Source organism: Phyllobates terribilis, unplaced genomic scaffold (genome assembly GCF_046119375.1).
Source record: "Phyllobates terribilis strain yellow unplaced genomic scaffold, ASM4611937v1 Scaffold_7__3_contigs__length_470593459, whole genome shotgun sequence".
In the NCBI taxonomy this organism is placed as follows: domain Eukaryota; kingdom Metazoa; phylum Chordata; class Amphibia; order Anura; family Dendrobatidae; genus Phyllobates; species Phyllobates terribilis.
In genome coordinates this window covers 348,860,016-348,887,540 of record NW_027362767.1, presented here as the reverse complement: position 1 = coordinate 348,887,540, position 27,525 = coordinate 348,860,016, and the positions used below count along the sequence as shown (strand labels likewise).

The following is a 27,525-nucleotide window of genomic DNA, read 5'->3' as shown; positions in this document are numbered from 1 at the left end:
TTCACAGTTAGTATTGTGTCTAAAATCTGATGGACATACAGGATATTAGTGACTATTATGACTATTTTGTGATTTACTGATATTATTTTATCCAATCTGTTGAGTAATCATGATAAAACCTTTCCATTGATAAACTGACCTTCAAACAGTGCATGCCTTACACATCTGCATAGTCTTTAAAGTGATAAAAACATTGTTTAGTACATGTTTATTCAGGAATACTGGATGGCAAATTTTATGCAGTGTCTATGGCCATCAGTATACAGTTAAAGTAGTACTGCAGGACTGTCACTAGTCCCCCAATAAATATCATACAGCAAAAGGTCTCCAAGGGGGGTAGAGAAGAAAATTCTATTACAGATACTGATGATGATTGTACAGCTCCTGTTACTCAGTTATAATGTTGAAGATGGCAGTTCAGGCTCCTTGACAGTATACTTTAAATTTATATAGACGTAAGAATCATAATGCATAGGTGGAAGGGATACTGAATGCTTCTTTAAGAACTAATTTGTTTAGATTGTTTCATAAACATTTCAGAAAAAAAAAAAAAAAAAAAATCAGGAAAAACAACTTCTGTCCATATGTTTCTCAGAAAGCAAGATCCAGAAGTCTCTCCAGCCCATTCTGGGCTCTAGTGTTTGTGAATCACTAGGCCACGTCTAAAGCATTATTCTTCAAGAAACTCAGAAAGACATTAAAAACACTGCCTCATCTTTCCACAGGCTGTGTGTGGTATTGCACCTCAGTCCCATTCACTGAAACTGAGCAGTGTTTTAATACCAGACAACATTAAGGACAGGTGTGACTTTTTTTTTGGAAGAAAGATGGAGTTGCGTAGAAAAACATTACAAGACTAAAGAGAAGAGGTGAGAAGCAACTGGAGATGGGCTGTAATTTTAGGAGAAAAAAAAAGACAAAAGCGGGAAAATATGAACTTTTTATTTTTATTGCAATAAACATCAATATAAAATAGCTTGCAAGAAGATGACAGGTTTAAACCCAAGCATTACAAAATTGTAAATTTACATCCAATGCTTTCAGCTTTTAATATAAAAACAGGCAATTCTTAAAATTGAGATTTTCGTAAGCCTTTAGAAACCAAGATATCATCGGTCATTACTTTTTTTTTTTTAATTTAGGGCATGTTCACACAGTAACATCCATGCAGATTTCTCATAATGTGAAAACGGATGAGATATAAGTACATGACATTTATGGTCACATGCAAGAGAGGACACTGGAAATCCAACGCCCTCTCACCCGCACACACAAAAAAAGATTAAAGATGGCCTTATACTGGTTATATGAGCAATCCCTAAACAGTCAAGACGGTAAGGTAATGAATGTCAGAATGTACCCTAATACATCGGAAGTCTCAGTAAGGTCACTCATTTGTAGGCTCTGCAAAATGTCAGCAAATGGGTGTATTCAGGATCTTAGCTGTGTTTGGGGGATTTAAAGGGTGATCACCATCACTAAAATTGATGGTATACCTTTATCGTTCTGACAGTCAGGATCACTACCCATCCTGATTTGAGAAGGCCGAATTACTGGTTTAGCACCGTTTCACACGATTAACCTTTCCCTGTACAGTGACACTCGTGGCCAATGGTACTGTAACGTGGCTCCCATTCCCCATGATTAAAGTCATGCAAATCCCTACAAAAAAAGTAACCCTGTGAAAGGAAGGAAGGCAATGCTTCACTCTGTGGACTTTTCAATTTCAGAATTGGATGGGGGCTCTGGCATTTGGACCCCAAATGTCAGAAAGTGATAGCTTACCTTAGCATTATGTGACAACCCCCACCACTGCCCCCCAAGAAAAACAAAACTTGAGTCCCAAGTCCTCTATGATATAAGCAAGCAGGGGTCAGAAATTGGACACAAAGTCAAGTCTTAAAGTGATCACATTAAAGCCACGGCCCCACTATCAGTATTCGGTCAGTATTTTTTCTCAGTTGTGGGAGCCAAAACCAGATGACGCACAATCAGAGAAAAGGTATAATAGAAACAAGTCACCAATTCTGCATTTATCACCTACTCCTGGTTTTGGCTCCCACTCCTGAGAAAAAATACTGACCGAATACTGACCAAATACTGACCAAATACTGATAGTGGGGCCATGGCCTAAGTGGAATATTTGGCCCCTGGCAAAAATCTAGATTAGGATCAAACTATGTATGGGGACTACATTGGGGAATGTTAAGAAAATGTGTGGGGTTAGGGCTGTTTTCATAAGAAACTAGTGGTTGGAAAACGCTTCTATAAAAGCGTTGGGAAGACATTCACCATGCAGAGCCATCTTTAGAAAGAAAGGTTCTTGTGTAATAGTGTTTTCCCGCAGACATTCAGATTTGTATGGTCCACAGACTCTTGTTGACTTCGTCAACACATTGGTTCAAGCAACAGTATCGTTGCCTTCATAAAAGTGCCTTAGTGATCCCACCTCGGTGGTTTGAGGGAGAATCCACCCATTAGAGCTTTATCAGTTAGTTGCATCCAGTTCCTCCCCCAAAAAAACAAAAACCTAATTGCCAAGGCAAAACTAGAAGATCCCTATGTGATACTGCTTGGTAATAGCAAACTACTCTGTAGCTCAGATACATTTACAGCTTGGTGGGAAGGTGGCTCATGTGCCAAATGCACGTTGTGGACCTCTTATATGGCTCATGACTACCCAATCCTGGGACAAACATTTGGTGAGATAACCTCAAATTTGTGACACTAGCCTAGAATGATGCAACGTTGCTACCCATTCTGACCCACTTCGCCAGTGATGGACACAGGAAGAGACTGGGATGGCTAATAAATTGCTGCTTGCAGGTCATTAGGGCTGCTTGCTACTGTTAGAGAAGTGTAGTGTCTAATGCAGGACAGTGGAAAGTGTAAGTATACAGCATGGGGGCTGTGACTGGCACATTTGTGTGAGGCTAATATTCTGTGTTACCATATTATAAGGGCTCTGACTGGCACATTTGTGTGAGGATAATATTCTGTGTTACCATATTATAAGGGCTCTGACTGGCACATTTGTGTGAGGCTAATATTCTGTGTTATCATATTATAAGGGCTCTGACTGGCACATTTGTGTGAGGATAATATTCTGTGTTACCATATTATAAGGGCTCTGACTGGCACATTTGTGTGAGGCTAATATTCTGTGATATATTATAAGGGCTCTGACTGGCACATTTGTGTGAGGCTAATATTCTGTGTTATCATATTATAAGGGCTCTGACTGGCACATTTGTGTGAGGCTAATATTCTGTGATATCATATTATAAGGGCTCTGACTGGCAGATATGTGTGAGGCTAGTGTCCTATGTTATTAGAACTGCTAAGTGGCACCTGATTAGCAATCAGGAATAACTGAAAGGTGGCAACACCATGTAGGTTGTATATGGCTGAAGTGTAACAACATCTAGACAGACTGCTAGATGAAACAAATCAGGGATATCACTTGTATTACCAACTCGGAGCCCAACATTAGAAACTAGGGTTGGTTGTGGTTTTAGAGGCTTAGGGTGCTTGGAGTACCAGTGATGCCTCATATACGTGAAACGTATGCTTCTATGGATTTACGTTTGTATACCCAGAATGGTAGGTAGCCTGCCATCCCGATCTATAGCAACTTTATGCTTGATTTTATATTTTCCTTTTGTGGTATCAATGACTGATTTTCCATATTTAGTATGGTATTACGCTCAGTCCAATGTTATTTTGACCAAATTTGACAAACTGACACAAATGGCATATACATACATCTCAGCAGAAAAAAAAAAAAAAAAAAAGACCTGGTTATCAAATCCAATCATTGTAAAAAAAAAAACCATTTAATTCATTTCCATATACCCATGCAAATTGATCAGGCCAGAGAACAATCTCAGTTAGTGGAAAGACTACATGCTTTGTCATTAAGTCTGTATAACACTGCTGCGCGACTCTGGGTATGAGAAGAAATGGAATCAAACCTTGGATTACATACTTGGTTTTAATAAGAGTCATTCACGGAGGAGAAGAGAGTTGTATAAAGGACATAGACATACATACGACGACATGCAAACAGACACACGGTCACCGTCAAGTCTCCGATTAGATTGTAAATTATTCACAATTTCAGAACCACTTTCTCTTGTGTTTATTTCCAGCGGACAGCAGCAGCATTGATGGAATAAAAAAATACTAATATATGATTTTGTTTTGAGGTGTTGTTAGTTTACACCAGAAAGTCTTAATGGGGTTGTCCAGTTAATAAAAAAAGATAAAATAAAAAATATTTTGTGTGTAGAAAATAATAAAATCATATTATTGTTACTATTATCTTCTTTTTCTTGCTTATATAGCGCCATCATATTCCACAGCGCTTTACAGACATGATTATCTCTGTCCCCATTGGGGCTCACAATATAGATTCTCTATCAGTATATCTTCGCAGTGTGGAAAGAAACCACACAAATACGGGGAGAGCATACAAAAATCACGGCAGATGTCTTTGGTGGGATTTGGACCCAGGACCCGAACACTGCAAGGCTACAGTGCTAACCACTGAGCCACCGTGCTGCCCAATGTTCAGCCACTTCAGTCCCAGGTTCAAACTCTACACTTCTGGCTTTATGCTCCGCATGGGAGGACATTTTCTGTGTGGTCACCTGACCACTGATCCTAGAAGGATGGTTTGCTGCTCATTTCAATGGATAAGCCAGGCCCCTTCTCTGTCTATTCATTAGCCATGATAGATAAGGGTGTTGGCTTAGCTACTTAAAAAGAGCAGACACCCAGCCCCTATCACACCGGAAAAACCCTTTAATGTCCCTGCTTGGGCTTACCAGTCTTTTTGACCATGGAAGGAAAGTTTAGAAAAGAATTTACTTTTCATTTGACGGCTATCTGTAGGTCATCAGTGAAAGAAATTACAGCAATAGATAAGAGCCTTGGAAAATCTACGGATATTAAGATCGCAATACCATTTTATATAGATTTCACTAGTGAAGTCAATGAGATCATGATTAAGTCTTGTTTTATTTTCAGGGTCCAAAGCCAAAAGGACACGACCAACTTGAGAGTTTTCTATTGATCCGTCACACAATCAGAATTGTTAGGTATTCTTAATAGGAAACTGTCAGCAGAACAAGCTTCCATCATGGAACAAGCAGGACACCCCATCAATGCTGAAACTGTGGGCTCTTGTTCCCATTCCTTTGGAATAAGGCTATGTTAACATTAGGAGTTTTTGCTGCTTTTTTTTTTCCTGCAGCCAAAACCTGATCTTTGGGCAGTAAAAAAAAAAACTGCACTCAAAACCCCTGGTTTTAATGATTTTTTTTGGATGCGGATTAAACGTGTGCTTCGTTTACATTACGCGTTTGATAAAGTTAGGCAGCGAAAAAACTGTGTTTTTTTCCCACTTTCTCATTGTTATCTATGGGTGAAAAAACACTGCAAAAACGCTGCATGTGAACATAGCCTAAAGGCGGCAGGGAAGTACATGACTTGACTCTTCTTGTGGAGCTAGGCATAGGTGGTTACTACTTTCCAGAGCACATTTTAATACTTGGGGGCGGTGGAGGGGGGATAATCCGTCGGTAAGTTTGCATTCTCGTGGATCTAGTGGATACCCTAATGTAAGTCATATCACAACACAGAAATGAGACTTAGAGGGGTTTTCATAGCAACAAAGTAAATTTTAATGAATAGATCTCGGAATATTAATAATTTCCACAGTTGGATGTTTTTAAAAATAATGTTCCTGTGCTGAGATAATCTTATTAATAATCTTATTAATGTGCCCCTGCCGTGTTCTGGTTTGTTTTAAATGTTTTTAATTGTCTCCATGGGTGTGTATCAATTTTCTGAATACATTTGTACATGTTCCATCATTTTTGGTGTGCATATTCATTGTGCATGGTTTCTTTTTTACTCTTTGTCATTGCTTGTTATCAATGCAGGATATAGCACCCTTACCTTGATTATATAATATAGAGTATATTAGGTATTTTGGTGCACCCCACCATCTTGTTTTGATATTGTCCTCCTGCACTGTACTGTGTAATGGCTGTGTCTGACCATACAGGGACATGGTCTGATCATACCACATCTCCTGGGCAGGGGAGGAAGCAAAAGAGTATACAGACAATACAGCCGGGGATCACAGCTGATTTTTTCTGTGAGGTAAAACATTTCCCTGTTTTTAAGCAATGTTTTACCTCACAGGAAGAATCAGCTGTGATCCCATGCTGTCCTCTCTGTATACTCTCTCGCTTCCCCCCCCTGCCCAGGAGCTGTGATATGATCAGACCATGTTCCTGTACGGTCAGACACAGCCATTACACAGTACACAGCAGAGGAACATTTATAAGATTATCTCAGCACAGGAACATTTTATTTAAACACATCCAATTGTGGAAATTATTATTATTCCAAGATCTAGTGATTAAAATTAACTTTGTGGGAAAACCCCTTTAAGGACTCTAGTGGTGGGAAGAATGCCTTTAATTGTGTCAAGAAACCATTTGATTTCTGCATTATTTCTCAGTTCCTGTCTCAAGTCCAAAATGGTCCCTGTAAATGGACCACAATCAGCTGCGTCATCGCAAAGCTTTCAATTACGAGTCTACTGGGTGTATCCAAATAACTAAATGTCCCGGTCTGTGAAGATCCCAGACTCTGAGCATCCAAGCTAATTAAACACGGATTGTCACTTACTGGATAGATCCTTTTGATTTATTACTTATTCAAAGCTGTAACTAAATCACTGAAGCTGGACCAAAGCTTTAGATACATGGCAGATGTAAAAGTGGACTTAATGGGAGGGTGGATGGGTGTGTGTGGGAAGGGGGTAACCGAGTTAACTCTTTACAGATACGGCAGGGTGATGTGCATGTGTCCCAATCCAATGGAACCAATGCAGGTTCCTGTGCAGACTTTCACTTATAGGTGGCAGAGGACAAATCCTGAACTGTCAGGGTATGATCTCATTTAGCAAAAACGCAGCGGATCTTCCACAATCGAATTTCATAGTCCACGATATTTTAAGAAACCTCAGGGATACAAAACCTATCCGCAGCGTAAAGTAACAAGGTCGTGTGACCGAGCCACAGCTTGTCCATTTATGTGGTGGATGACCGTGCACATTCTAGGTAAAGTGTGCGCGTCCCCTGCACCTTCTTCACAATGATATTCGCAGCGGTACGCATCGCCGCAGACATCACTGTCGGTCCTCCACTGCGCCCTATGGGAACCGGAGCCATAAGTAGGTAATAAAGCTGTGGATTAAATCTGCCCACTTACATTATGGCTCTTATTAGTCACATTTTATAATCTAGATCAAGTGACTGCACCATCAGAGGTCTCTCGCGTACCTTCAATGCACATTCATTTCTTTTTCATCAATTTATGGTAATAAAAGTATAAATTACAAAACATAATGGAATAATACTGTGTTAGACAAAACTCATAAATCACTTAATGGGAATCTGTCAGCAGGTTTTTGCATTGTAACCTGATTCCAGAAATGTATCAATTACTGAACTGCTTGCTTTAGTTTTGATAGAATCCCTGTTTTTTCAGTTGTAGATGTAGCAGGTGGTCAGAAAGCGGAGCTCTGTATAACCCCGCCCACACCACTGATTGGCAGATTTCTGTGTAAAGTCAGCGAGCTGCCAATCAGTGGTGGGGGCGGGGTTATACAGATTAGTTGGACGGCCTGGCACATGACACCGAGTCCTGCAGTGATAATCTCCTGCTGATTAAACACTGATTGTATTGAAACTACAGCAAGCAGCTGAGCAAGAGACACATCCCTGGAATCAGTCTCTGCCCCTACATTATGCTGCACTCAGATTAAATAGCAAAAAACTGCTGACAGATTCCCTTTAAATCATTACAAGAGATGATATACATTAGTTCATATACGTCTCCATTTTGATGAATGACCTTTTTGTGTCTTCTTAACGGCGCTTACAAATACATTCACGTAACGGCCGACTTCCATCAGACATCTCAATAGAACGATCGCACTTATCAGGGAAATTCTAATGTATAAAAGGGAAAAAAACAAAAATGTGTGCAAAATGTAAAATCTACATTTAATAAAAAAAAAAAAAACAATATAATCTTGCATGTATATTACATGTAGTATTAAAGTCTGGAATGGCTTCAGTGGGTAAAATATTACACTCAGATTCTCTGCAGACACGGTCATTGTGCGCTTCTGGGAAAATCACCTGGTGTAATATATGACGGTACTGAACTCCGATCTACAGCCAAGTGAGCCTAATAAATACTACCGTTTGCTGCTGCTCTATTTTGACACTCCATATAAAAATATACCATTTTTTTTTTTTTTTTAAATAAATAGTTTATACTTTTTTTTTTCCTTGAAAACATCTCTTAACTGGTATAAACTGCAGCAAACCTCAGTGCATTGCGAAGAAACTTAGATTGCTGCTTTTGGTTACTGTGAGGATGGAAAATGATAATGAATTTGTAAAAAAATAAAAATAAAAATAACATTATAGGACAAAAATATGGGTTAAGACTTAGACAATGTAGATACATGTGAAAATTGTAACCATTATAGAAAAACAGGGTAAATATTTAAGTCGGTCTCCGCCCATAGACTTTATACCACATGGTGGCTGCACACGGGGTTGACAAGTAATGCAGTTTTTAGGTATGTGCCTGTGGGTCTCACACCTCCTATGTAGGTACGCCTGTATCTACACAGGGTCAGGGAGGGGCTGGTACGGCCACAGAGATCAGATCATTCACTGTGGTGTAGCCACATTAAAGGACAACCCCTTGAAGTGTTAGGAGACCACATGGCTAAACGGAAGCTGCTTGCTTGCCCTGGAATAATTCCATCCATTTCTGCACAGGCAAAGAATAGATTTCCGTATGGTTTATTTCCCCATATAGGTACAGATGGATGTACATGCACAGGATATCTCCTTGTTAGCGGTCACTTATGTAACCGGAAGCCACCAGTAATGCCCACCCAGCTAGGTTAATGCCCAGGGGGCAATTTGGGAATTTCCTGATCTTCCATAAATACAATCCATTTTGACAATGTTAGAGATGATAAATTGTGTGAAGAATGAAGAAATAAAACATAAAAGAACTGAAAAGAAGAAGAATCCCTGTGCATTAATATGCCGTTATACGGTTGGTATAAATGTATGTTCTCGTGAATATAAAAATGCAGAATTCATTTCTTCAACGTCAAGGGATGTGCAATGTTTGCATAAAGGCGGCGTTATTGTAGAGAGCACATGCACCAAGAGATTTAGGCAGGTAATTCATCCGGACGCTTCGTCTGAACATCCAAGCCCTTGCCAAGTCCTTGCAGCAAGGGGAATATATAAGAATCAGAAGTTGGAGTCCTCTTATCTTCTTCGTGGCCTTTTGGGTTCTTGGCTGAGAAGATTTCATGTGATCTTATGTGTAACATATAGAGATCAGAAAGGAGCAGCACTCCTAGTCATTAGTGGTATCGGCGGCCTTGCACAGTGTATCCAGGTATATCATTGATATACGTCAATAGAAGAAGACAGCAGAGGGTTCAGTTTGTGCTCCTCCAATCTTATTCGAGAGAGACACCCGTTCTCCACATTTCTGTAGGATATCAGCGTAGGCAGCTGGAACTGTAAAGTCTGAAAAATACAGAGAGTCATAATTAGGATTTTTGCACTGCTTTACTGCTTATATGGAAATGGGATAATTTTTAGGCAGATTGTTCTTTTGTTCTATATATCCGGTAATCAGCTGATGAGTGAGGGCTCATCCCCCAGAGCTGCCACTGATCAACAGAATGAAGCAGCTACGCTGTGGCATATCCATGTGGATAGTCGGACAGGTTGTTATACTGGTTGGTTTCTCATTGTCAGAAAACCTCTATTCCCTGGGGTAGTTTGTTTAAAAAAAACAAGAACAAATTGTGCCTTACTCAACCTCCCCAGGACCAGCGCAGAGTCTCCGCCGCTGCTCCCAGTGTCCGTTATTGTTTACAGCACTGACGTTACGTTGACTGTGCCAGTGGAGTGAGCTCAGTGGCTCTGTTTAAGACGATGTCACAAGCCTCTCAGCTCATGATTGGCTGCAGTGCTGTCAACATGATGTCAGCACTGCAGACACTGGGAGCAGCGGAGGAAACCAAGTGCTGGACCTGGGGAGGGTGCGCAAAGGATCTTAAACACTGCAGCTGGAAAATTGAGGTCTTCTGAAGCGGGAAAACCCTTTTAAAGTTTCTGTAAAGACCCCCATACGCATTAGACAGCCGTCAGCTGAACCATCATTTGGCAGGCAGCCATCTGCCCTGACCGCATATATACAAATGCTCGGACGAGCGCTTTTGTGCTCTCTATAAGAGAGACTGTTAAGTTTGTTTGGTGTGTAGAAATCTATTGGCTGAAATTCATTCAGGCGGGATCCTTCTCTCCCCCGACATGATCTACCGGGGGAGTCAGGAAGCCCCCATACACCTTACACTGTCAGCTGACCCTGCCGATATCACCAGGTTCTTGTACACATTAGACTACGTCTATTAGATGATTACACATTAGACTGAAGAGTGGCAAAGCTTTAGGGCATGGTGTGCACGTGACCTATCTGATTTGTTTTCATTTTAATGGAGAAAAAAGTGACATGTGGTTTTCTATGGAATATATATATATATATTTTTTAAAAGGATATGGACACTATAGTGACTATCACAACTGACATGCTACAAAGGTTATTTCCTTAAGAGACAGGCCAATTAGTCATTAGTATGCAAAACATCAAATCAAAATGTTAAAAGGAAGCGATCATCAGAGAATGACTTGGTTAAATCAGGTTTTTGGGTTTGATGTATTTATTTATTTAAATTTGACAATTGTTTTTCCTTCAGATCATGATCTTTATAAATAAAAACAAAATTTGTAGGTAACCTTGCAATCTTCACACTGGCCACTTGGGCTTCTATAGACTGACACTTCTTGTAAGAGTTTTCAGCAGGCTCTTTATCATCAGAGGCATGATAACAATGACAATGGATTTACCAATGACAATAGGCGATGCCACAGCTGACCGGGCTCCCCCTCCCTTTACAATGTGACTTTTACACAGGCTCATTAGATACCTCAATACAAAATAGTGTTGGGCTCAGTGGCTATGTACATGTGTTGTTTCCAGACACAAGATGATCCAGCCTAAAAAATAAGCCCCAGTGGCCAGTATGAAAATTGCAAGATTTGTATTTCTTATTTTGAGATTGTGAGGTGTTAAAAAATGGATACATTTAAAAAAAATACATTTAAAACCAAACCCTGATTTAAAAAATAAGCAATTTTCTGATAGTTTCCCTTTAAGATCCCCAATGAGATTGACAGATTAAATCAGGCCTCTAAAGCGATAATCACAGGCAATCAAGTCATAATTTTTGCAGAATGAGCAGGAAACCTCATAATCTGTTCCGGAAAGCACAATTCTGTGGTCTAAAGGAGATCTGCACGTAATACATGTGTCTCAGTCTTCATTACACAGAACGACGATGGCACAATTGTGACGTGTGCACGTGGTTTGGAGGACAGCAAAGATTAAACAGTTTAAATGTCACCTGCACTTTGGCAACCATATTTTTAGGGCGAAACTTTTAGTTGCTTTAGTGAAATCTTGTATACATTATTGATACGTTCCTTGATTATTTTCTGTTGAGCCATGGACTGGGGCAGTGGTATTAGGATAGTCTAGTCTTGCTAATCTAGGAATTGAAGTGCATATATAATTAATACAGGATCACTTTAGCTATTTTTAAACCTTATAGACCATTTTCAATTTTAATTTAATTGTATAAAAATCAAATTTTAGCACATCCCTTATAGATAGGGTTTATTTGCCCAATTTGTTGATTAAAGGTTTGTCTACACCCATTAGTTAGTTGCCTATAATTTTAGGCTACAAACAAGCCTGGTCTCTCTCATCCGTCTCCTCTTATTGGTAACGTACTGTCTCTATATGAAGAAGATCAGCGGCTCTTGTTGTGGGATGCACTTTTATAGGATGAAGTATTTAGTTTGCCTTTACATTTGTGATGTTTTTAGAGTTGTTTTATCGCTTTTACTCATTGCTGAACTTTCTGCAACAAAACTTTACTGTGCTGTAGACCTTTTTTTTTTTTACAATTATAGTCTACATTATGTAGGTGTTGACAGTTACAATAATAGACTAACATGTTTTTTTCAAGGGATTTTCCCACGAAAGACATTCATCACTTCACCATACGGTACGTGACAAATGTTTGGTCCCTGGCGGTCCCAACACTTGGTATAATAATTGGCGTGCTTGGTCAGTCTACAAGGCATTGAATAGAGCGGCATAGCGCATACGCAACCAGACCGCTTCAATCAGTCTAGAGCACAGAAAAGAAGATTTGTGCTCCTCACTCCTCACTGTGCTGAGTGCTCTTCAGGCCACCTTCCCTCTCCATAGGAGGAGTAACCTGACACCTCACTGTGCTGAGTGCTCTTCAGGCCACCTTCCCTCTCCATAGGAGGAGTAACCTGACACCTCACTGTGCTGAGTGCTCCTCAAGCCACCTTCCCTCTCCATAGGAGGAGTAACCTGACACCCCACTGTGCTGAGTGCTCTTCACGCCACCTTCCCTCTCCATAGGAGGAGTAACCTGACACCCCACTGTGCTGAGTGCTCCTCAAGCCACCTTCCCTCTCCATAGGAGGAGTAACCTGACACCCCACTGTGCTGAGTGCTCTTCACACCGCCTTCCCTCTCCATAGGAGGTGTAACCCAACACCCCACTGTGCTGAGTGCTCCTAATGCCACCTTCCCTCTCCATAGGAGTAACCTGACACCCAACTGTGCTGAGTGCTCCTAATGCCACCTTCCCTCTCCTTAGGAGTAACCTGACAACCCACTGTGCTGAGTGCTCCTCAAGCCACCTTCCCTCTCCATAGGAGGAGTAACCTGACACCCCACTGTGCTGAGTGCTCCTCAAGCCACCTTCCCTCTCCATAGGAGGTGTAACCTGACACCCCACTGTGCTGAGTGCTCCTAATGCCACCTTCCCTCTCCATAGGAGTAACCTGACACCCAACTGTGCGGAGTGCTCCTAATGCCACCTTCTCTCTCCATAGGAGGAGTAACCCGACACCCCTGTGCTGAGTGCTCTTCATGCCACCTTCTCTCTCCATAGGAGGAGAAACCTGACACCCTACTGTGCTGAGTGCTCCTGACTCTACCTACCCTCTCCGTAGGAGGTATAACCTGACACATCACTGTGCTGGCAATCAGTCTTGCTTTGTCCAAGATAGATTTTGGCATTTTTTTCAGAGGTGGGAAAAAAAGTGACTGCTGAGTGAAGAAAGATTTTTTTTTTTTTTAATAAACTATAAATACAAAGCTGCTTAAAATAGACTAGCTGAATCCTTCTAAGCTCTATGTAGAAACAAGAAGACTCTTTTTCCCTCCATGAGTCATCATTAGAACTACAATCCTACATCACTGCACAGACACTAGCTAACACAATAGTTACAACCCTATGTCTATCTGAGCCTCCGAAGTGGAGTACATACAGTATAGTGGAAGTTACATCTGGATCGAGTAACCGTGCTATTTATGACAAACCGAAGCCACTATTAATAACAAGCAATCTTATATCTTTGCGTAGTGATAAAATCATAGATAAGCCATATGCCGCCTTATGTTTATAGGGATGAAATCATTGCTTTCTTTTAGCATTCGTACAGGAGAATAACTCAGTTTTACATTTATTTACACAATTGGAATCAGTTTCTAAATTCAAATATATAGATTTAAAAAAAAAATTCTGGAAGGTTCTATCTATTGATGGGAATATTGCTGGTGCAGGTGGAAGCCCAATTCTTGAATCAGGACAGTTTGCCAAAGCATAAATCTATTAATACGTTTTGAGAATTAAAAATCAAAAAAACAACTTTACAGTTAAAGAAAGGGCACATCAGTTCCAATTATGCCAACAAACAAAACCTGATCTTATTCTTCCGTTTGATAATTCAGCAGTTGCACCACAATCCCAAAATTAAGCATCAATCAGGTAGCTGAAAGCGCATTAGAGCTGATTGGTTTCATGATATAATTTGGATCATGGTGGCTGTACCTCTTATAGTACATTAGACTCATCTGAGAACGTTCGTAAAAGTAGAGGTCTTACAGTCGATCGGGTTGTCTCTGAACCAACTGTTTTGGCGCACATTTTCTTCTAAAACAGTGATACAAACAACACAAAAATAAAGAATGAACATGATGTATAGACGATAAATTATAATAGGTTAATGGCTTTATGAATGTCGCTTAGGTTTTATTACACAATTATACTATAAATAAGGAGCTGCGTGAAAAGAAATACTTAAAGAGGAGAAATCCAATCAAATTTATTCTGGATTTGTTATAGAACACATCTAAGAAGGTCCCACTGGTCTGTAATCTTGGACCACCACGGACTTAAATAGCTCAAACCCTTTGGCATTGTCCAGACATTAACTGAAAGCATTGCTTCAGCTTGCTGCATATAAGTCTAAAATTGAGATAACCAGAATTAGATAAAAAGTGAAGTTACAAAAAAAAAAAAAAAAAAAAAAGAGAAAATCTGGCATAAAATATTGACATGGCTATTGGTTTGTCGGATCCTGTCCCTAGTATATTGTGTCAGATGTTCAACAACAATTTAGAGTCAAAGGAGTACAAGCGTTCTATCTAGATCTCTAATCTGGAACCATTGGGCGGTTCTAGATCACAGGCTTCACGGACATATTAGGTCAATTTTACCGAATTCCCTAATAACTCATTTTACAGTTCACTGAACTGCAGTTCAAGAGGCTAAACATATTTTATGTTCCTTGCTGAACTCTTAAAGGAAGGTGTCATCAGATGAATGATCTGCTGTTTTAAATCCAAATTTTAATGTTAAATGTTTAAAAAGAAAACCGAAATTTTGCAATTTTCCCACAAGTCACTAGGCCCAATACTAGACTCCTAATTCCTATTCTTTACCGAAGCCTTTTCAGCAGTCTCTCTATCACATGCAAGATTAACATGTAAAGTAACACCATTTTATGCAGTGAATGCACCATTCACAATAAGTGACATCACAGCTCACCCCCTCCCCCTCTCTTCACTATGACTTTTGCCCAAATAAGAGCATAAGTAGTAAACCTTCTATGCAAATCAATAGTGCCAGAGTCTATTGCTGCTTATGTGGCCAGTGAAAGCAATATGCAATATGAAGCAGGAGTTTAATATTAGGCTTAGTGGCCAGTGTGAAAATGGAAAGTTTAGATTTTTTTCTCTTAATATAAATTGTTATATGAAAAAGTGAAATAAAAAAAAATGTAAACAGGAGGTCATGTTCTGATGACACATTTATTTTTATGTACACGACAAAATCTCTACCTATAACTAAGTGTCATGAAATAAACATCATGAATAAGTAGAACATGCATTAGCTACGATCAGGAAGATAGTAAAAGGATTCCCCGGTAAAAAGTTGCAAACCAAAAGCGTGCAATACCGAAAACTGCAGTTCAGAGACCTAACTAGTGGCACACGGTGTGGTTATCTGTCATGGTGACCAAGCAGTCTGATCGGTCTTCTCTGTCAGCACAGGCACTCGGTGCATCATGGTGGCCAATCATTTATATACACCTTCCCACCTGCTTGTTTTCCATACATCTCCACCCTCCCCTCTTTGATTGACAGCTCTGGCTTCATAGAACCAGATAAAAGTCAGCATTAGATTTACCGGTAATAGGGTTTCCAGGAGTCCCTCATGACAGCACCATCAGGAGGTCGTCCTTCATATCCTGGATAGGGACAGGAAACACACAAGAGGTTAAAAGGTCCCTCCCTCCACCCCCACTCCAGTGATTTTTCAAGTACCACACCAGGATGGAAGCAACTCTATTTTATTTGCCTTTCAACAATCTATGTTAATTTCATATAGCCTTTTAGGAATATTTAGGGAGGGAACATAATGGGTGCTGTCATGAGGGACTCCTGGAAACCCTATTACTGGTAGGTCTAATGCCTATGTTCCAGGACGTCCCTCCTGACAGCACCATCAGGAGAATACCAGAGTAAACTTTTTAGGGTGGGACTACTGCCTGGAGGCCCTTCCTTCCAAAGGCCATCTTTTGGCTTGATAGAATGTCCAATTTATAATGTTTGCAGAAGGTGTTCAGATTTGTCCAAGTTGCCGCTTTGAAGATTTGGTCCACAAATGCCCCTGCTCTTTCTGCCCATGATGCGGACACAGCCCTGGTAGAATGGGCTCTAATATTTTCTGGAGGGGACTTCCCGTCAACTAAATAAGCTAGACTAATCACTGATCTGAACCATCTTGCTAATGTAGATTTTGCTGCTTTTTTCCCCCAAACTGTATGAACAGGTTGGAATCTATGCGCCAGTCCTTCGTGACCGCTAAAGTATTGTAGAACTACTCTCCTGACATCAAGTGGAAGGCTAGTTCCTGATCATTCTTATAGTCCTGACAAAAAGAGGGTAGGACCACCTCCTAATTCATATGGAAAGGGGTAACTACTTTTGGTAAAAAAAGCTGGGTCTAACCTGAGGATAATACAATCGTCTAGGCATTTCAGGTATGGGTCTCTGATTGAGAATGCTTGAATCTCCCCTATCCGTCTCATTGTGGTTATTGCGACTAGGAACACTGTCTTACGTGAGAGGAATTTTATGTTTGATTCTATGAGAGGCTCGAAGGGCTTGTTGCATAGGCTCTTTAGGACCATGTTTAAAGTCCCATGGTGGGATGTGGGATTTAATTGTTGGTCTTAACCTTGTTGTAGCCTTAATGAATCTTTCTACCCATGGATGGCGAGCTAGCGGATAATCCATGAAAGCGCTCAATGCAGCAATCCGTACTTTTAATGTGATGGGTCTTAGACCTTTTTCAAACCCTGTCTGCAAGAATTCTAGTATTTTAGGGAAGTCTGGAAGGGAACCCTCAGATGCTGGTTGATGCTGCGAACAGAATCTCTTCCAGATTTTTGTATAGATGGCCGATGTTACAGGTTTCCTACTATTTTGCATGGTTGAGATTACTGCGTATGATAGGCCCCTAGATCTCAGGATCTGGCTTTCAGGGTCCATGCCGAAAGCTGGAGAAACTTCACATCGTGATGGAATATCGGGCCCTGAAACAGCAAGTCCTGCCTCTTCGGAAGGATTATTGGATCCTCCAGGGACATTTTCATCAGTAAAGGGAACCAACTTTTTTTGGGCCAGAAAGGCAGGATTATTATCACCCTGGCTCGGTCTTCCTGAATCTTCTTTAGTACCCATGGTATCAAGGGTAAAGGAGGGAATGCATATGCTAGATTTATGTTCCATCTTTGAGATAAAGCATCTATCCCTTCTGGATTGAAGGATAAGAATTTTTCTGCCTTTGTGTTTTTCCGTGTGGCGAAGAGATCCCATTGGGGAATGCCCCATCGATGTGTTACTGACGAAACACCTCCCAGTTCAACTCCCATTCTGACTGTAGAACAGTTTCTTGACTGAGGAAGTCTGCTACTGTATTGTGAGAACCTTTTAGACGCACTGCAGATATTGAAAGGACTGATCTTTCGGTACACTGGAAGATTTTCGCCGCCAAGGATTGTAGAAGGTGGTGACGTGGACCTCCCTGATGTTTGAGGAAAGCCACTGATGTCATGTTGTCCGTTAATACTGTGACATGTTGATCTTTTAGATGTTTTTGACACCTTTTCAATGCCTCCCAGACGGCCTAAAGCTCTCTCAGATTTGATGATCTACAATGATCCTGTGTCCGCCAGGTACCTTGTAGGTATTAACTGTTTACGTGAGCCCCCCAGCCTCTGCTGCTCGCATCGGTAGTGAGTCACGAATGGGGTTAATTTCCACTTGACTCCTTCCTGTAGGTTGGCCTTGGAGGTCCACCAAATCAATGCTCTTTTGGTTACCTTCGATAAGGAAACCCTTTTGTCCAGATCGACCATTTTCCGATTCCAGGTTGATAGAATTTGTTGATGAAATTGTCTCGAATGGAACTGGCTCCACCTGACTCCCGGTATGGAAGCCATCATGACAGCCAGGATTCTCAAACATTCTCGAATGGTAACTTTTGTCCTCCTCCTGAATTTCTTGATCTTGGCCCTGAGCTCTGTCTGTTTCTTTTCCGGCAGAAAAGACATTTGTTGTTGAGAGTCTAGAAGGATTCCCCAAAAAAATCTTTCTGGAACAAGATGTGATTTTTCCCAGTTTATAATCCATCCTAAATTTGTTAGGGTCAGGATGGTTGATGTTACGTTGGTTTTCAGCTGTCATGGAGAGTCTGCCAATACCAGGAAGTAGTCTAGATATTGAATGATTAATATTCCTCGTTCCCTGACGAACGCAATAACTTCGGCCATCAGATTGGTAAAGATACGTGGAGCTGAAGATAGGCCAAACGGAAGACAAGTGAACTGGTAATGTAGAATGGTGTCTCCTCCTTTTAGTGCAAACCGTAGAAATTTTTGACTGTGATGGTGAATTGGGACATAATAATAGGCCTCTTTAGTTCTATAGTACACATCACCATGTTGTGTCCGATTAAGGTAATTGTTGACCTGATTGATTCCATTTTGAATTTTTTGTAAATGACTGATTTGTTTAGAGACGTCAGATTTATTATGGTGTGATAATCGCCCCCAGGTTTCTTTATTGAAAAAAGAACCGAATAAAAGCCCAGGAACTGTTCTGCTTCCCGTACTGGTATCACTGCTCCTGAGTTTATCAGTTTTCTCAGGTCTGTTAGCAGTCTTTTGGAGACCTGGGCGGATTGGGTTGTTGTCAGGTGAAACCTTCCCTGCGGGATCCGTCCAAGTTCTATCTTGTAGCCCTGTGCGATAGATTGGAGAATCCATGGGGTAATCTTCATCCATGCTCCATGGAAAAGTTGGAACCTTCCTACTACTTTCCTGGCATCATCTTCTACGTGTGTTAGCACTTGTAGTGGGAAGGGGATTCCTCGAGATACCTCTCTTCTGGTAGCTCCATCTACCTGACTTCCCTTTCCCGAAACATTCTGGCTTTTGGTGGTAATGAGATTTCCGAAAGGAGGACACCTTCTTAGGTTTCTCCTCCGGAAATACCTTTTTTCATCAGAGGCTTTCTCCAGTATTTCATCCGATACTGGACCAAACACCCGGAGGCCTGAAAAGGGAATGGCACACAATTTACTTTTAGAATGACTGTCTCCTGACCAGGTTTTTAGCCACATTGCTCTTCTGGATGCAGAAGAAAGGGCCCCATTCCAAGCAGCAAATCTTATTGATTCTGCCGAGGCGTCGACGACAAACCCTGTTGCCATCTTAAGTAGTGAAATTGAGTCAATGATCTCCTCTCTGGATGTCTTCCTCCTCAGGTGGTCTTCCAGTTGTTCCAGCCATATGCTCATGGATCTTGCCACTGAAGTGGATGCGATATTGGCTTTTATTATCGCCGCAGATGTTTCCCAGGTCTTTTTAAGGAGACTCTCTGCCTTCCTATCCATTGCATCCTTTAGAGATGACGAATCCTCAAACGGGATGGATGTTTTTTTCGCTACCCTGGCAACCGGGATATCAATTTTTGGGGTTTCGTCCCATAATTTTATATCTTCTGGTTCGAATGGTAGGCGAGTTCTGAAGCTTCTGGGAATTATTAGCTTCCTCTCTGCGTCCTCCCACTCTTCCAGGATCATTGCCTTAATTTGATTATTCACAGGAAAAACCTTATTCCTGCGGGTTCTCAACCCCCCAAACATCTCATCCTGCACTGATGATGGTTGGCAAGTGTCTTCTATCTGCATAGTGTTTCTCACTGCAGTTAATAAAGTATCGGTATCTTCCCAGGAGAAGAGATATTTTTTCTTCTCTTCTGGGGAGAGAATGGACTCCAGCTCCTGACGTGGCCTCTTGAGACGGGGCGCACCCTGAGGAGCGACCAAGTCTGTGACAGTTCTCTTCACTTCCTCTCTTACTATGGCTCTTAAGTCTGACATGAAGGAGGAATGTTCTTCTTTGATAACTTTTGCAACACAGGTAGAGCATAACCGCTTCCCGTATGTGTCCGGCAGTTTCTTGTTACAGATGGCGCATCTCCTTTTCTTAGGAGCTGATGTCATCGTGTCTTTTTTAGGTGTCTCTTTGTCCTAAAATGACAAGGAGCACAAGACTTTATACTACCGTATACAAATGGGAATGTGGTGAGAAGAGGGGAAGTACTCAGTAAACTTACTTGGACTGGAGGTTCAGTCAGAGTGTCAGAACGACCAGTGGTTTGATCTGCCATTACTAGTGTGCGGGTTGACTGATAACCTTAGTCCCATCCCCCCTTAAATAGCTTTTCTAACCTGTCTTCCATCTGCATCGTCAGAAAAAAAGGCGTTTCTCCTTTCATTTTCAGTTTGGCGCCATTTTTTTCAAATTTTCCGGAAGTGTGTTCCACTGTGGAACGCACGCCGGCTACTAGAGGTTCGCGTATCACTCCCTCTGTAACCGGAAGTGCAGCCGCCGGAATCCAGAGCCCCCTTTGCGGGGGAGACTGCTCCACTCCTACCGGAAAAAGGCTGAGGGACCCCTGGTTTCAGCGATGTGTCGGCCTCCGGACCCTGGCAGGAGGGAGGGGAGGAGTGCGAGGACCCCGGCCCGATCCTCCTGCGCCCGGCTCCAGGAACTCCTGCTCCTGGTAGCGTAATCCTCTTCTGTGTCCGTCCCTGATAGGGACAGGAAAAACACTGGAGTTGGGGTGGAGGGAGGGGCCTTTTAACCTCTTGTGTACCTCCTGTCCCTATCAATGATATGAAGGACAACCTCCTGATGGTGCTTTCAGGAGGGAAATGCTGGAAAGTGGAGATTGATGTCAAATGAACACGTGTGAAGATGTATATAAATGATTGGCCCCGCCATGATGCAACGAGCGCCTGTGCTTGGTTTGAACAGTCATTCAGCGCTAACAGAGTCCCTTTAAGTTATATACTAGGAGGAAACGACAGAATGATATATAGTTTTGTAGAAAACGATTCATCATAATTTGTGTTTTATTAATTTAACTCCTTACTCATTTTGGGCTATGGCAGTGTTCCCCAACTCCGGTCCTCAAGAGCCATGAACAGGTCAGGTTCTCAGGATCTCCTTAGTATTGTCCAGGTGATAATTGCATCACCTGCACAGGCACTGGGCAATACTAAAGAAATTCTGAAAACATGATCCTGTTGGTGGCTCTTGAGCACGAGGTTGGAGTCCAGTGGGCGGTCCCTAACCAGTAACGGACAGTTACCTCGGTATGCATACAGGGAAAGCTGGCAATCATTATGTAGGACTGCCCAATCGACTCATAGGACCAGAATGGAGAAAGAATAGAAGAACGTATTGTTCCTAAACTTGTATCCAAGTCAAATTTAATGAAAGACTAAACTAATTCTTACTATTTAGAATGAAAAATTCTAAATTAAAAAGAACATAATCTGTAATTTAATGGCACAAAAACTGTGGGGTGGTGTAACTTTCATATGCTCCATGTTCTTGATCTGCTCACTCACTCTGGTCATTGGGCTCACAAGGACATAGGGTAGAAGATTAATACACTTCCAGAAAGTCTTAAAACCGTGAAAAACAATGGCATCTCCAAACTGGTAATTTTGTACAAAAGGACATCCATGGTGTGATCTCCAACATCTACACAACTATGTGATCAATACGGAGGGACAGGGAACATGCTATACAATTTTTCTTTTCGCCAGCCTGTCAGTACAGTATCAATTACGTATTACATAATATTTAAAGGGTTAAATGAGTATAATGAGCATAAGCATTTAGGAGGGAGTGCGGGGTATGTGTGCAGATAATGTTATCGGGTCAGCTCTAATGAGAACTCCCTAACCATCGCATGATAGAAAGCAACTCGTTCATTTACGGACATTGTGAAATGAAGGTATACCTAGTAGCTACAAACAGCAGAAAAATAGTTGCTGGCGCTTTGCACAACTGATATATACACCAAACTGCTTTATTCCTACAAAAATCTTTTAGGAAATTTCAACTGGATTAATCGGATTTTAACCAAATGTAACCCCAATAAATACAGAAAGGGAATGCTGAATCCCATAAAGCCAATAAAAGCTAGAGCTTAATAATCGTGCCTAATCTGATATTCTAAAACATATATATAAAAAATTATATATTATAAGAGATATATATAATGTTCATTTGCTTCCTAAATGCAAAAATGAGACAATGCTTTAAATAGTCACTACTATATCCCCCTTCTGTAGTGTCTGTTCAACTCCTCCACATAACTGGTTGAGCTGCTGTTTCAGCCATAGGTCGGACAGTACATAGCTTTTGGTTGTGTCTTTGTTTTCTCGATCCCTTCTCCTGGTGTTAGAGATAGCAGAAGGGAGAAGAGTTTGTACATTGCATATCACAGTGTGGATAGGGAGTAAAGCACCCAAGTCTTCTGGGACAGCAGATCAAACAGGATGCAGTGCATCGGAGTGCAGATAGGGGGGGGAAGCAAACACACAACACTCTGCATGGGATGAAGATCACTGGTTGTGGATCAGACTCGGTCATTTCCCTCTTTTCTTCCCCTGCACTCAGCATTAAGGTTTGTCAGGAAAAAGGGAGAAGAGATTCCTAATGAGCTGTAGCAACAGAAGCAGCACAGGAATGAAGCTGTGTTAGTCCAAAAGAGCTAGCAAAGACAGAAGCATCCTGAATGCACAGGGTCATGTCCAGCATGTATTACTCGGGAGGGGCACATCCGTATGTGAAACAACTGAAGGTAGGAGTAGGTTATAAACTAAACCTGAGACTTCGTGCAACTTCTTATTAGCTCAACCACTAGCCCTATATAGAAGACATATTTCTCATGTTAAAGGCCTCCATAACCTTTTAGCTTAGTAACAAGTATAAGTAATATCTAAAAACACTCAGGAAATACTAACAAAATGTTGTTAAACTCGTAGAGCCAATGACCGTTAATGAGTTGAAGAAATGTTGCACATACCATTGTAAAGAAAAGATTAGCCAATAATTTAGAAAAATTAAAGTAGTAAACAAATTCACCTTAATCACTCCAAGGGAAACTGTGAGTACTGGAGGTTTGAGAAAGCATGAAGATAGTGGACGTTCCTGAGGAAGGCAAGTGTTTTGTTACCTGGTCCGAAGCAGAGACAGGGGGCAGGGAGAGAAGGAGGATCAGTAAAAGGAAGACAAGATAGTGAGAGGTGAACAGTCAGTAAATAACACACATAGAAGGGGCAAGCAAGGAAAGCACATGGACAGTACAACACGTCTTTTCTAAACAGATAGTGAGTTAAAGGGAATAGACATTAATACCGAAAAAACTATAGTGTTAGTCAAGCTGGCAAACCATTCCTTTAATGACAAAGACAAGACCGACAACTTGGTCGACTAGAAAGTTGGCCCAGCAAGTAACATGTAGGTGGCAGGACAACAGAATAAGCACTGGGCAGTTGATAAATACTAGATCTGAGGTCTAAATCGTTGGAAAAGGGAATCTGTCATCATTTTCTTACCCCCCTTAACTGCTACCATGACCAAATCCAGCATCTTAGGCAAAGAACTCCTGAGGTGTCCTCTGGACATTCACAAATTCACGAAACGTCCTGTGTCAAGAATGGCAACCCCTTCCTAAACTCTTCCATTCTGCTGAAGGTTCAAGGTCTACAGAAGTAGATTTTGGATGACACAGGAGACCTCTCAAGAGAAGTTCATTTTGAGCATATGGGAAAGGTTTGCCTCGGGTAACACAGGACACATCATTCTTGAAGTAACACTCAGCAGACCCTTCAGAAGCCATTTGCTTATCAACTCTGGTGGGCCCGTTGCACCCGCACAGCTATTAAGTTCTGCTTGCAGTGTTGAGGGTCTGAAATGATAATCGATTCCCCCTATGCCTCTCCCTTTGGTGTAGCAACTTTGAGTCATTAGTAAATGTCCAACATCTAGCTGCAGAAGAAGCTATGCTTGTAAGTGAAGAAGCGCTTAGATATTGATGTAACATCCGGTTAGGTCACGGTACACTTCCGAGTCACCTACAAGCAGGAGACCCATATTGTACAATACACAGTATGTCCGGCCCATGGTTTTGGATCCCACATGTGAGGTGCTTCCCTCATGAGCAGGAGAAACTGAGAACAAATAATAGATCAAGAAACTGAAGCAGTTATGGGTCAACTTCAATCTGATAAAAAGCTGCCCTCAGAATGACCATTATTGGTAAAACAAACATTAACAACATTTCCCAACAGAAAAGCAAATTTCTAACAAACTACACAACCGGGAAGATTTATAAGACTGTATTCCTGACCATGAGCTATAGAATTCACATCACCACATGCCTCTTTCCTAGGCCTTTATTTGGCTTTTAAATAATTTGGTCACCGAGGTTTGTGTTCAATGAAAACGATAAGGGATTCGGCTCCTCTTACCTTTTGGCCCGCACGCCTAAGATTCCGTAGAGTGATGAGCAATATTTCTGGATAAAGGCTTATAAAAATCAGCAGGATTATGGCGAGCCAAACAGACACCGATGTCAGCATGTGAGAAAACACAAAGTACATTCGCTGCTGTCTGAGGAATGGCCTAGAAGAGAACCCAACAGTGGAGAGAAATGTTACAGCAGCGCTACCAAATAGTGGCAGAATTCACAATTTGTCGGTCCTGTATGCTTATCGTGGAATCGGGACAAAGCTCAAAGTCAATAAATGCTGCGACCCCTGAAAGAAATCTGGAAGCTGCAGGCAGTCGCAATCTATCCCTAAAGTTGTTGTTACATGAGCTAGGTTCCTCTTCATTGATCTTCAGGAGCATACCGCTCCCCAGCCTCTTGGTTGTACTTCTGACTTGAGACCAGAGGCTTGGTTTCTTCGCAGGCTGACATACTGCACTCTCCGATGGCGCTATATGAGGCAGCATAGGAGGAACACAGGGATACTGAAACTCGCCGGATTCGGCATGCTTCAGAGAAGTGCTTACAAGCTCTATTGAAAATAGCATGTAAGCGACGTGCTCCTCGCTTAGGAGACTGGCCACTAGCCGGAGATTGGAGAGCAATTAGAAAAACAGGGAAATCTGTTCTAACAATCACTTTGCAATTTTTTAAATTAATCATGATGAGAATACCCCTATTAAAGTAACGGGGAAAAAAATTAATACATAAATGAAACCAAGCCTAATAGAACAGAAGCTGCCAAATCCAGCAGCTCTCCGCTTCAATTTATAGAGGACAGTCCTATAAAGCATCCATAAGCCCAAATAAGACATATGGACAGGGGTTATCCTAAAGTGACACCTAGTTTAAAGGGTTATTCCCACCTCCAAGATCCTATCCCAATATGTAGTAGGTATAATAATATTAGCAAATATCTCCAGTTAGAAATGTAGTACAGTTTGTCTGATTTGCTATGTCTCTTTCCTCATGTGCAGTCATGGTAGGACCTTAGGTATCCATGGTTACGACCACTAGCTGTCACTAACAGTGGTCGTAACCATGGCTACCTAAGGTCCTGCAATGCCTGCACATGAGCAAAGAGACCTAGCGAATCAGAAAAACTATACTACATTTCTAACTGGAGGTATTTGCTAATAATAATAATAATAATAATAATAATAATAATAATAATAATAATATTACACATACTACATATTGGGATAGGATCTTGAAGATGGGAATACCCCTTTAATGTAGATTGAAAACAGCTGCAATACAATGATGGCTGTGGGGCTACATCTTCAGCCGTGCACGGCCAGTGTATACCTACAGAGACCCAAGTGCTTCTGACTGCGGCACATTTATCTTTTACATGATAGTTTTACTACAATTTCTGCTGGTTATATTAATTTTTTTTAATACATGCAGGTTTTTGGGAAACTTACCAAATGATTCCTCCCCAAAATATAGAGAAGATGACATAAAAAGCCAAAGAGCCCCATATGACCAAATGATTCATCCATGTCCAGTATCGAGTATCTAACGCAAGCTGTAAAAGTAAAGGTCACCTCATTAAAAGTCATAGATCAGTAGAAAATGGAGACAAATATTTTAAGTACTCAGTATATATTATATATAGTATATAATTACGGATTTTACTTCCTTACTGAACCCCAAAATAAATGGCAAGTCATAGGCTGTGATGATGAGGAACTGAACACAAGCAAATCCCCTTTATCCCGGGACGTGCACCGTCTGCCCCATAACCAACGTTCACAATCCCATTAAACCATACGTTAGCATGTATAGAAAACCGCGTCCTCACCTTTAATGTGACTGTAAACACTAATGTAGTGAACACAATTGTCCCAAAAGACCAGTTTCCAAATACCTGAAAGATCACAAATCATTATTAAGGAACAAAAGTTAGGAGGAGACCCCAAAGAGAACGGCTTTCCATAAAAGCCCGGAGCGGAGGTGAAACAAAACTATGGCAAAGCTCTAGTACAGCGTCTACACCAAACGTACTGACTCCATCAGGACAATGTCCCGACCACACGGAAAAGATTGCTCTCAAATAGCTCGAGTAATATAAAGACTTCGAGGTGATGACTTCACCTTCAAAATCCCAGATCTCAATCCAATCGAGCATTTTCAGGACGTCCTGAGGAAGGCCCGATTCATGGAGGTCCCATCCCCCTTCCCAGAATTTATAGGGAAGCCATCATCAGAAAATGACCCATTGTTTTGTTTTGTGTTAAAATGTATTTATATTATTTTTGGCAATTTTTTTTTTTTTTCACATATCACAAACTAATATTATTAATAAAAAAGTGCAATTTTCACACAGACAACTATATAGAAAAAAAACAAACACAGATGCCCTTTAAACAGGCAACACCTTTGCATACACAGCTACAATGGTCAGAACCCAACCCTATCTTTTGTATTAAAGCATCTACTGAGCGTGTGCAAAGATCACTTTGAAGAAAGGGGGGGTGGTAGCCTCATCTGTGACATCGTCTGCTGTGATTGGTGGATCCCGAGTTATCAGCCGCGTAGAGGCGTTAGCGATCATTGTATGCAGGAATAAAGGAACAAGAAAACTTCTGTAAACTCTTCATGAAAGAAAATGAAGTAGGAGTCTAAAAATGCCCTAGTGGTCAATGTGAAAATTGCAAGACTACTAATTTTCTTTTTTTTTTTTTTCTTCTTATAAAGATTGCAATATAAAAAAAAAAAAAAAAAAAAAAAGGGAATGCCAATTTTTTTTTCTTTATAGAATACATGTAACACAAAAACCTGATCTGTTGTATATATGCAACACAAAATGGATCAACTGCTAATATCTTTAGAGGTCTTGGCTTGTCCGTGCCTTGACAGGTCAATGCCATTTTGGCACCATGGTGAGGACCTAGTGTAGACTGGTGGTTTTCATGTTATGGCTGATCAAGAGGTTTGTGCATTGCTAATTGCAATTAAATATAATGTTTGTGACACCTAACATGCCCCTTGAGTATACCGCTACACCTG

At 41.1% G+C, this 27,525-nt stretch overlaps 1 protein-coding gene across 4 annotated transcripts in view; it reads right to left on the bottom strand.

The window, feature by feature from the left end:
• Positions 1-8,165: 8,165 nt before the first annotated feature.
• The window catches only part of ATP11C (ATPase phospholipid transporting 11C (ATP11C blood group)), a 137,979-nt gene continuing 118,619 nt past the window's right edge, over positions 8,166-27,525 (bottom strand). For 2 of the 4 annotated variants that reach the window (XM_073641242.1, XM_073641241.1), the window contains exons 26-29: positions 26,318-26,383; positions 25,938-26,041; positions 24,491-24,644; positions 8,166-9,653 (exon numbers count right to left, since the gene is read on the bottom strand). In XM_073641242.1, the coding sequence (XP_073497343.1) occupies positions 9,525-9,653; positions 24,491-24,644; positions 25,938-26,041; positions 26,318-26,383 (453 nt within the window). In that variant the 3' untranslated portion in view covers positions 8,166-9,524. Of the gene's footprint in view, positions 9,654-14,131; positions 14,234-23,102; positions 23,194-24,490; positions 24,645-25,937; positions 26,042-26,317; positions 26,384-27,525 lie in introns of all 4 variants that reach the window. The other 2 variants (XM_073641243.1, XM_073641244.1) reach the window with 2 other exon arrangements.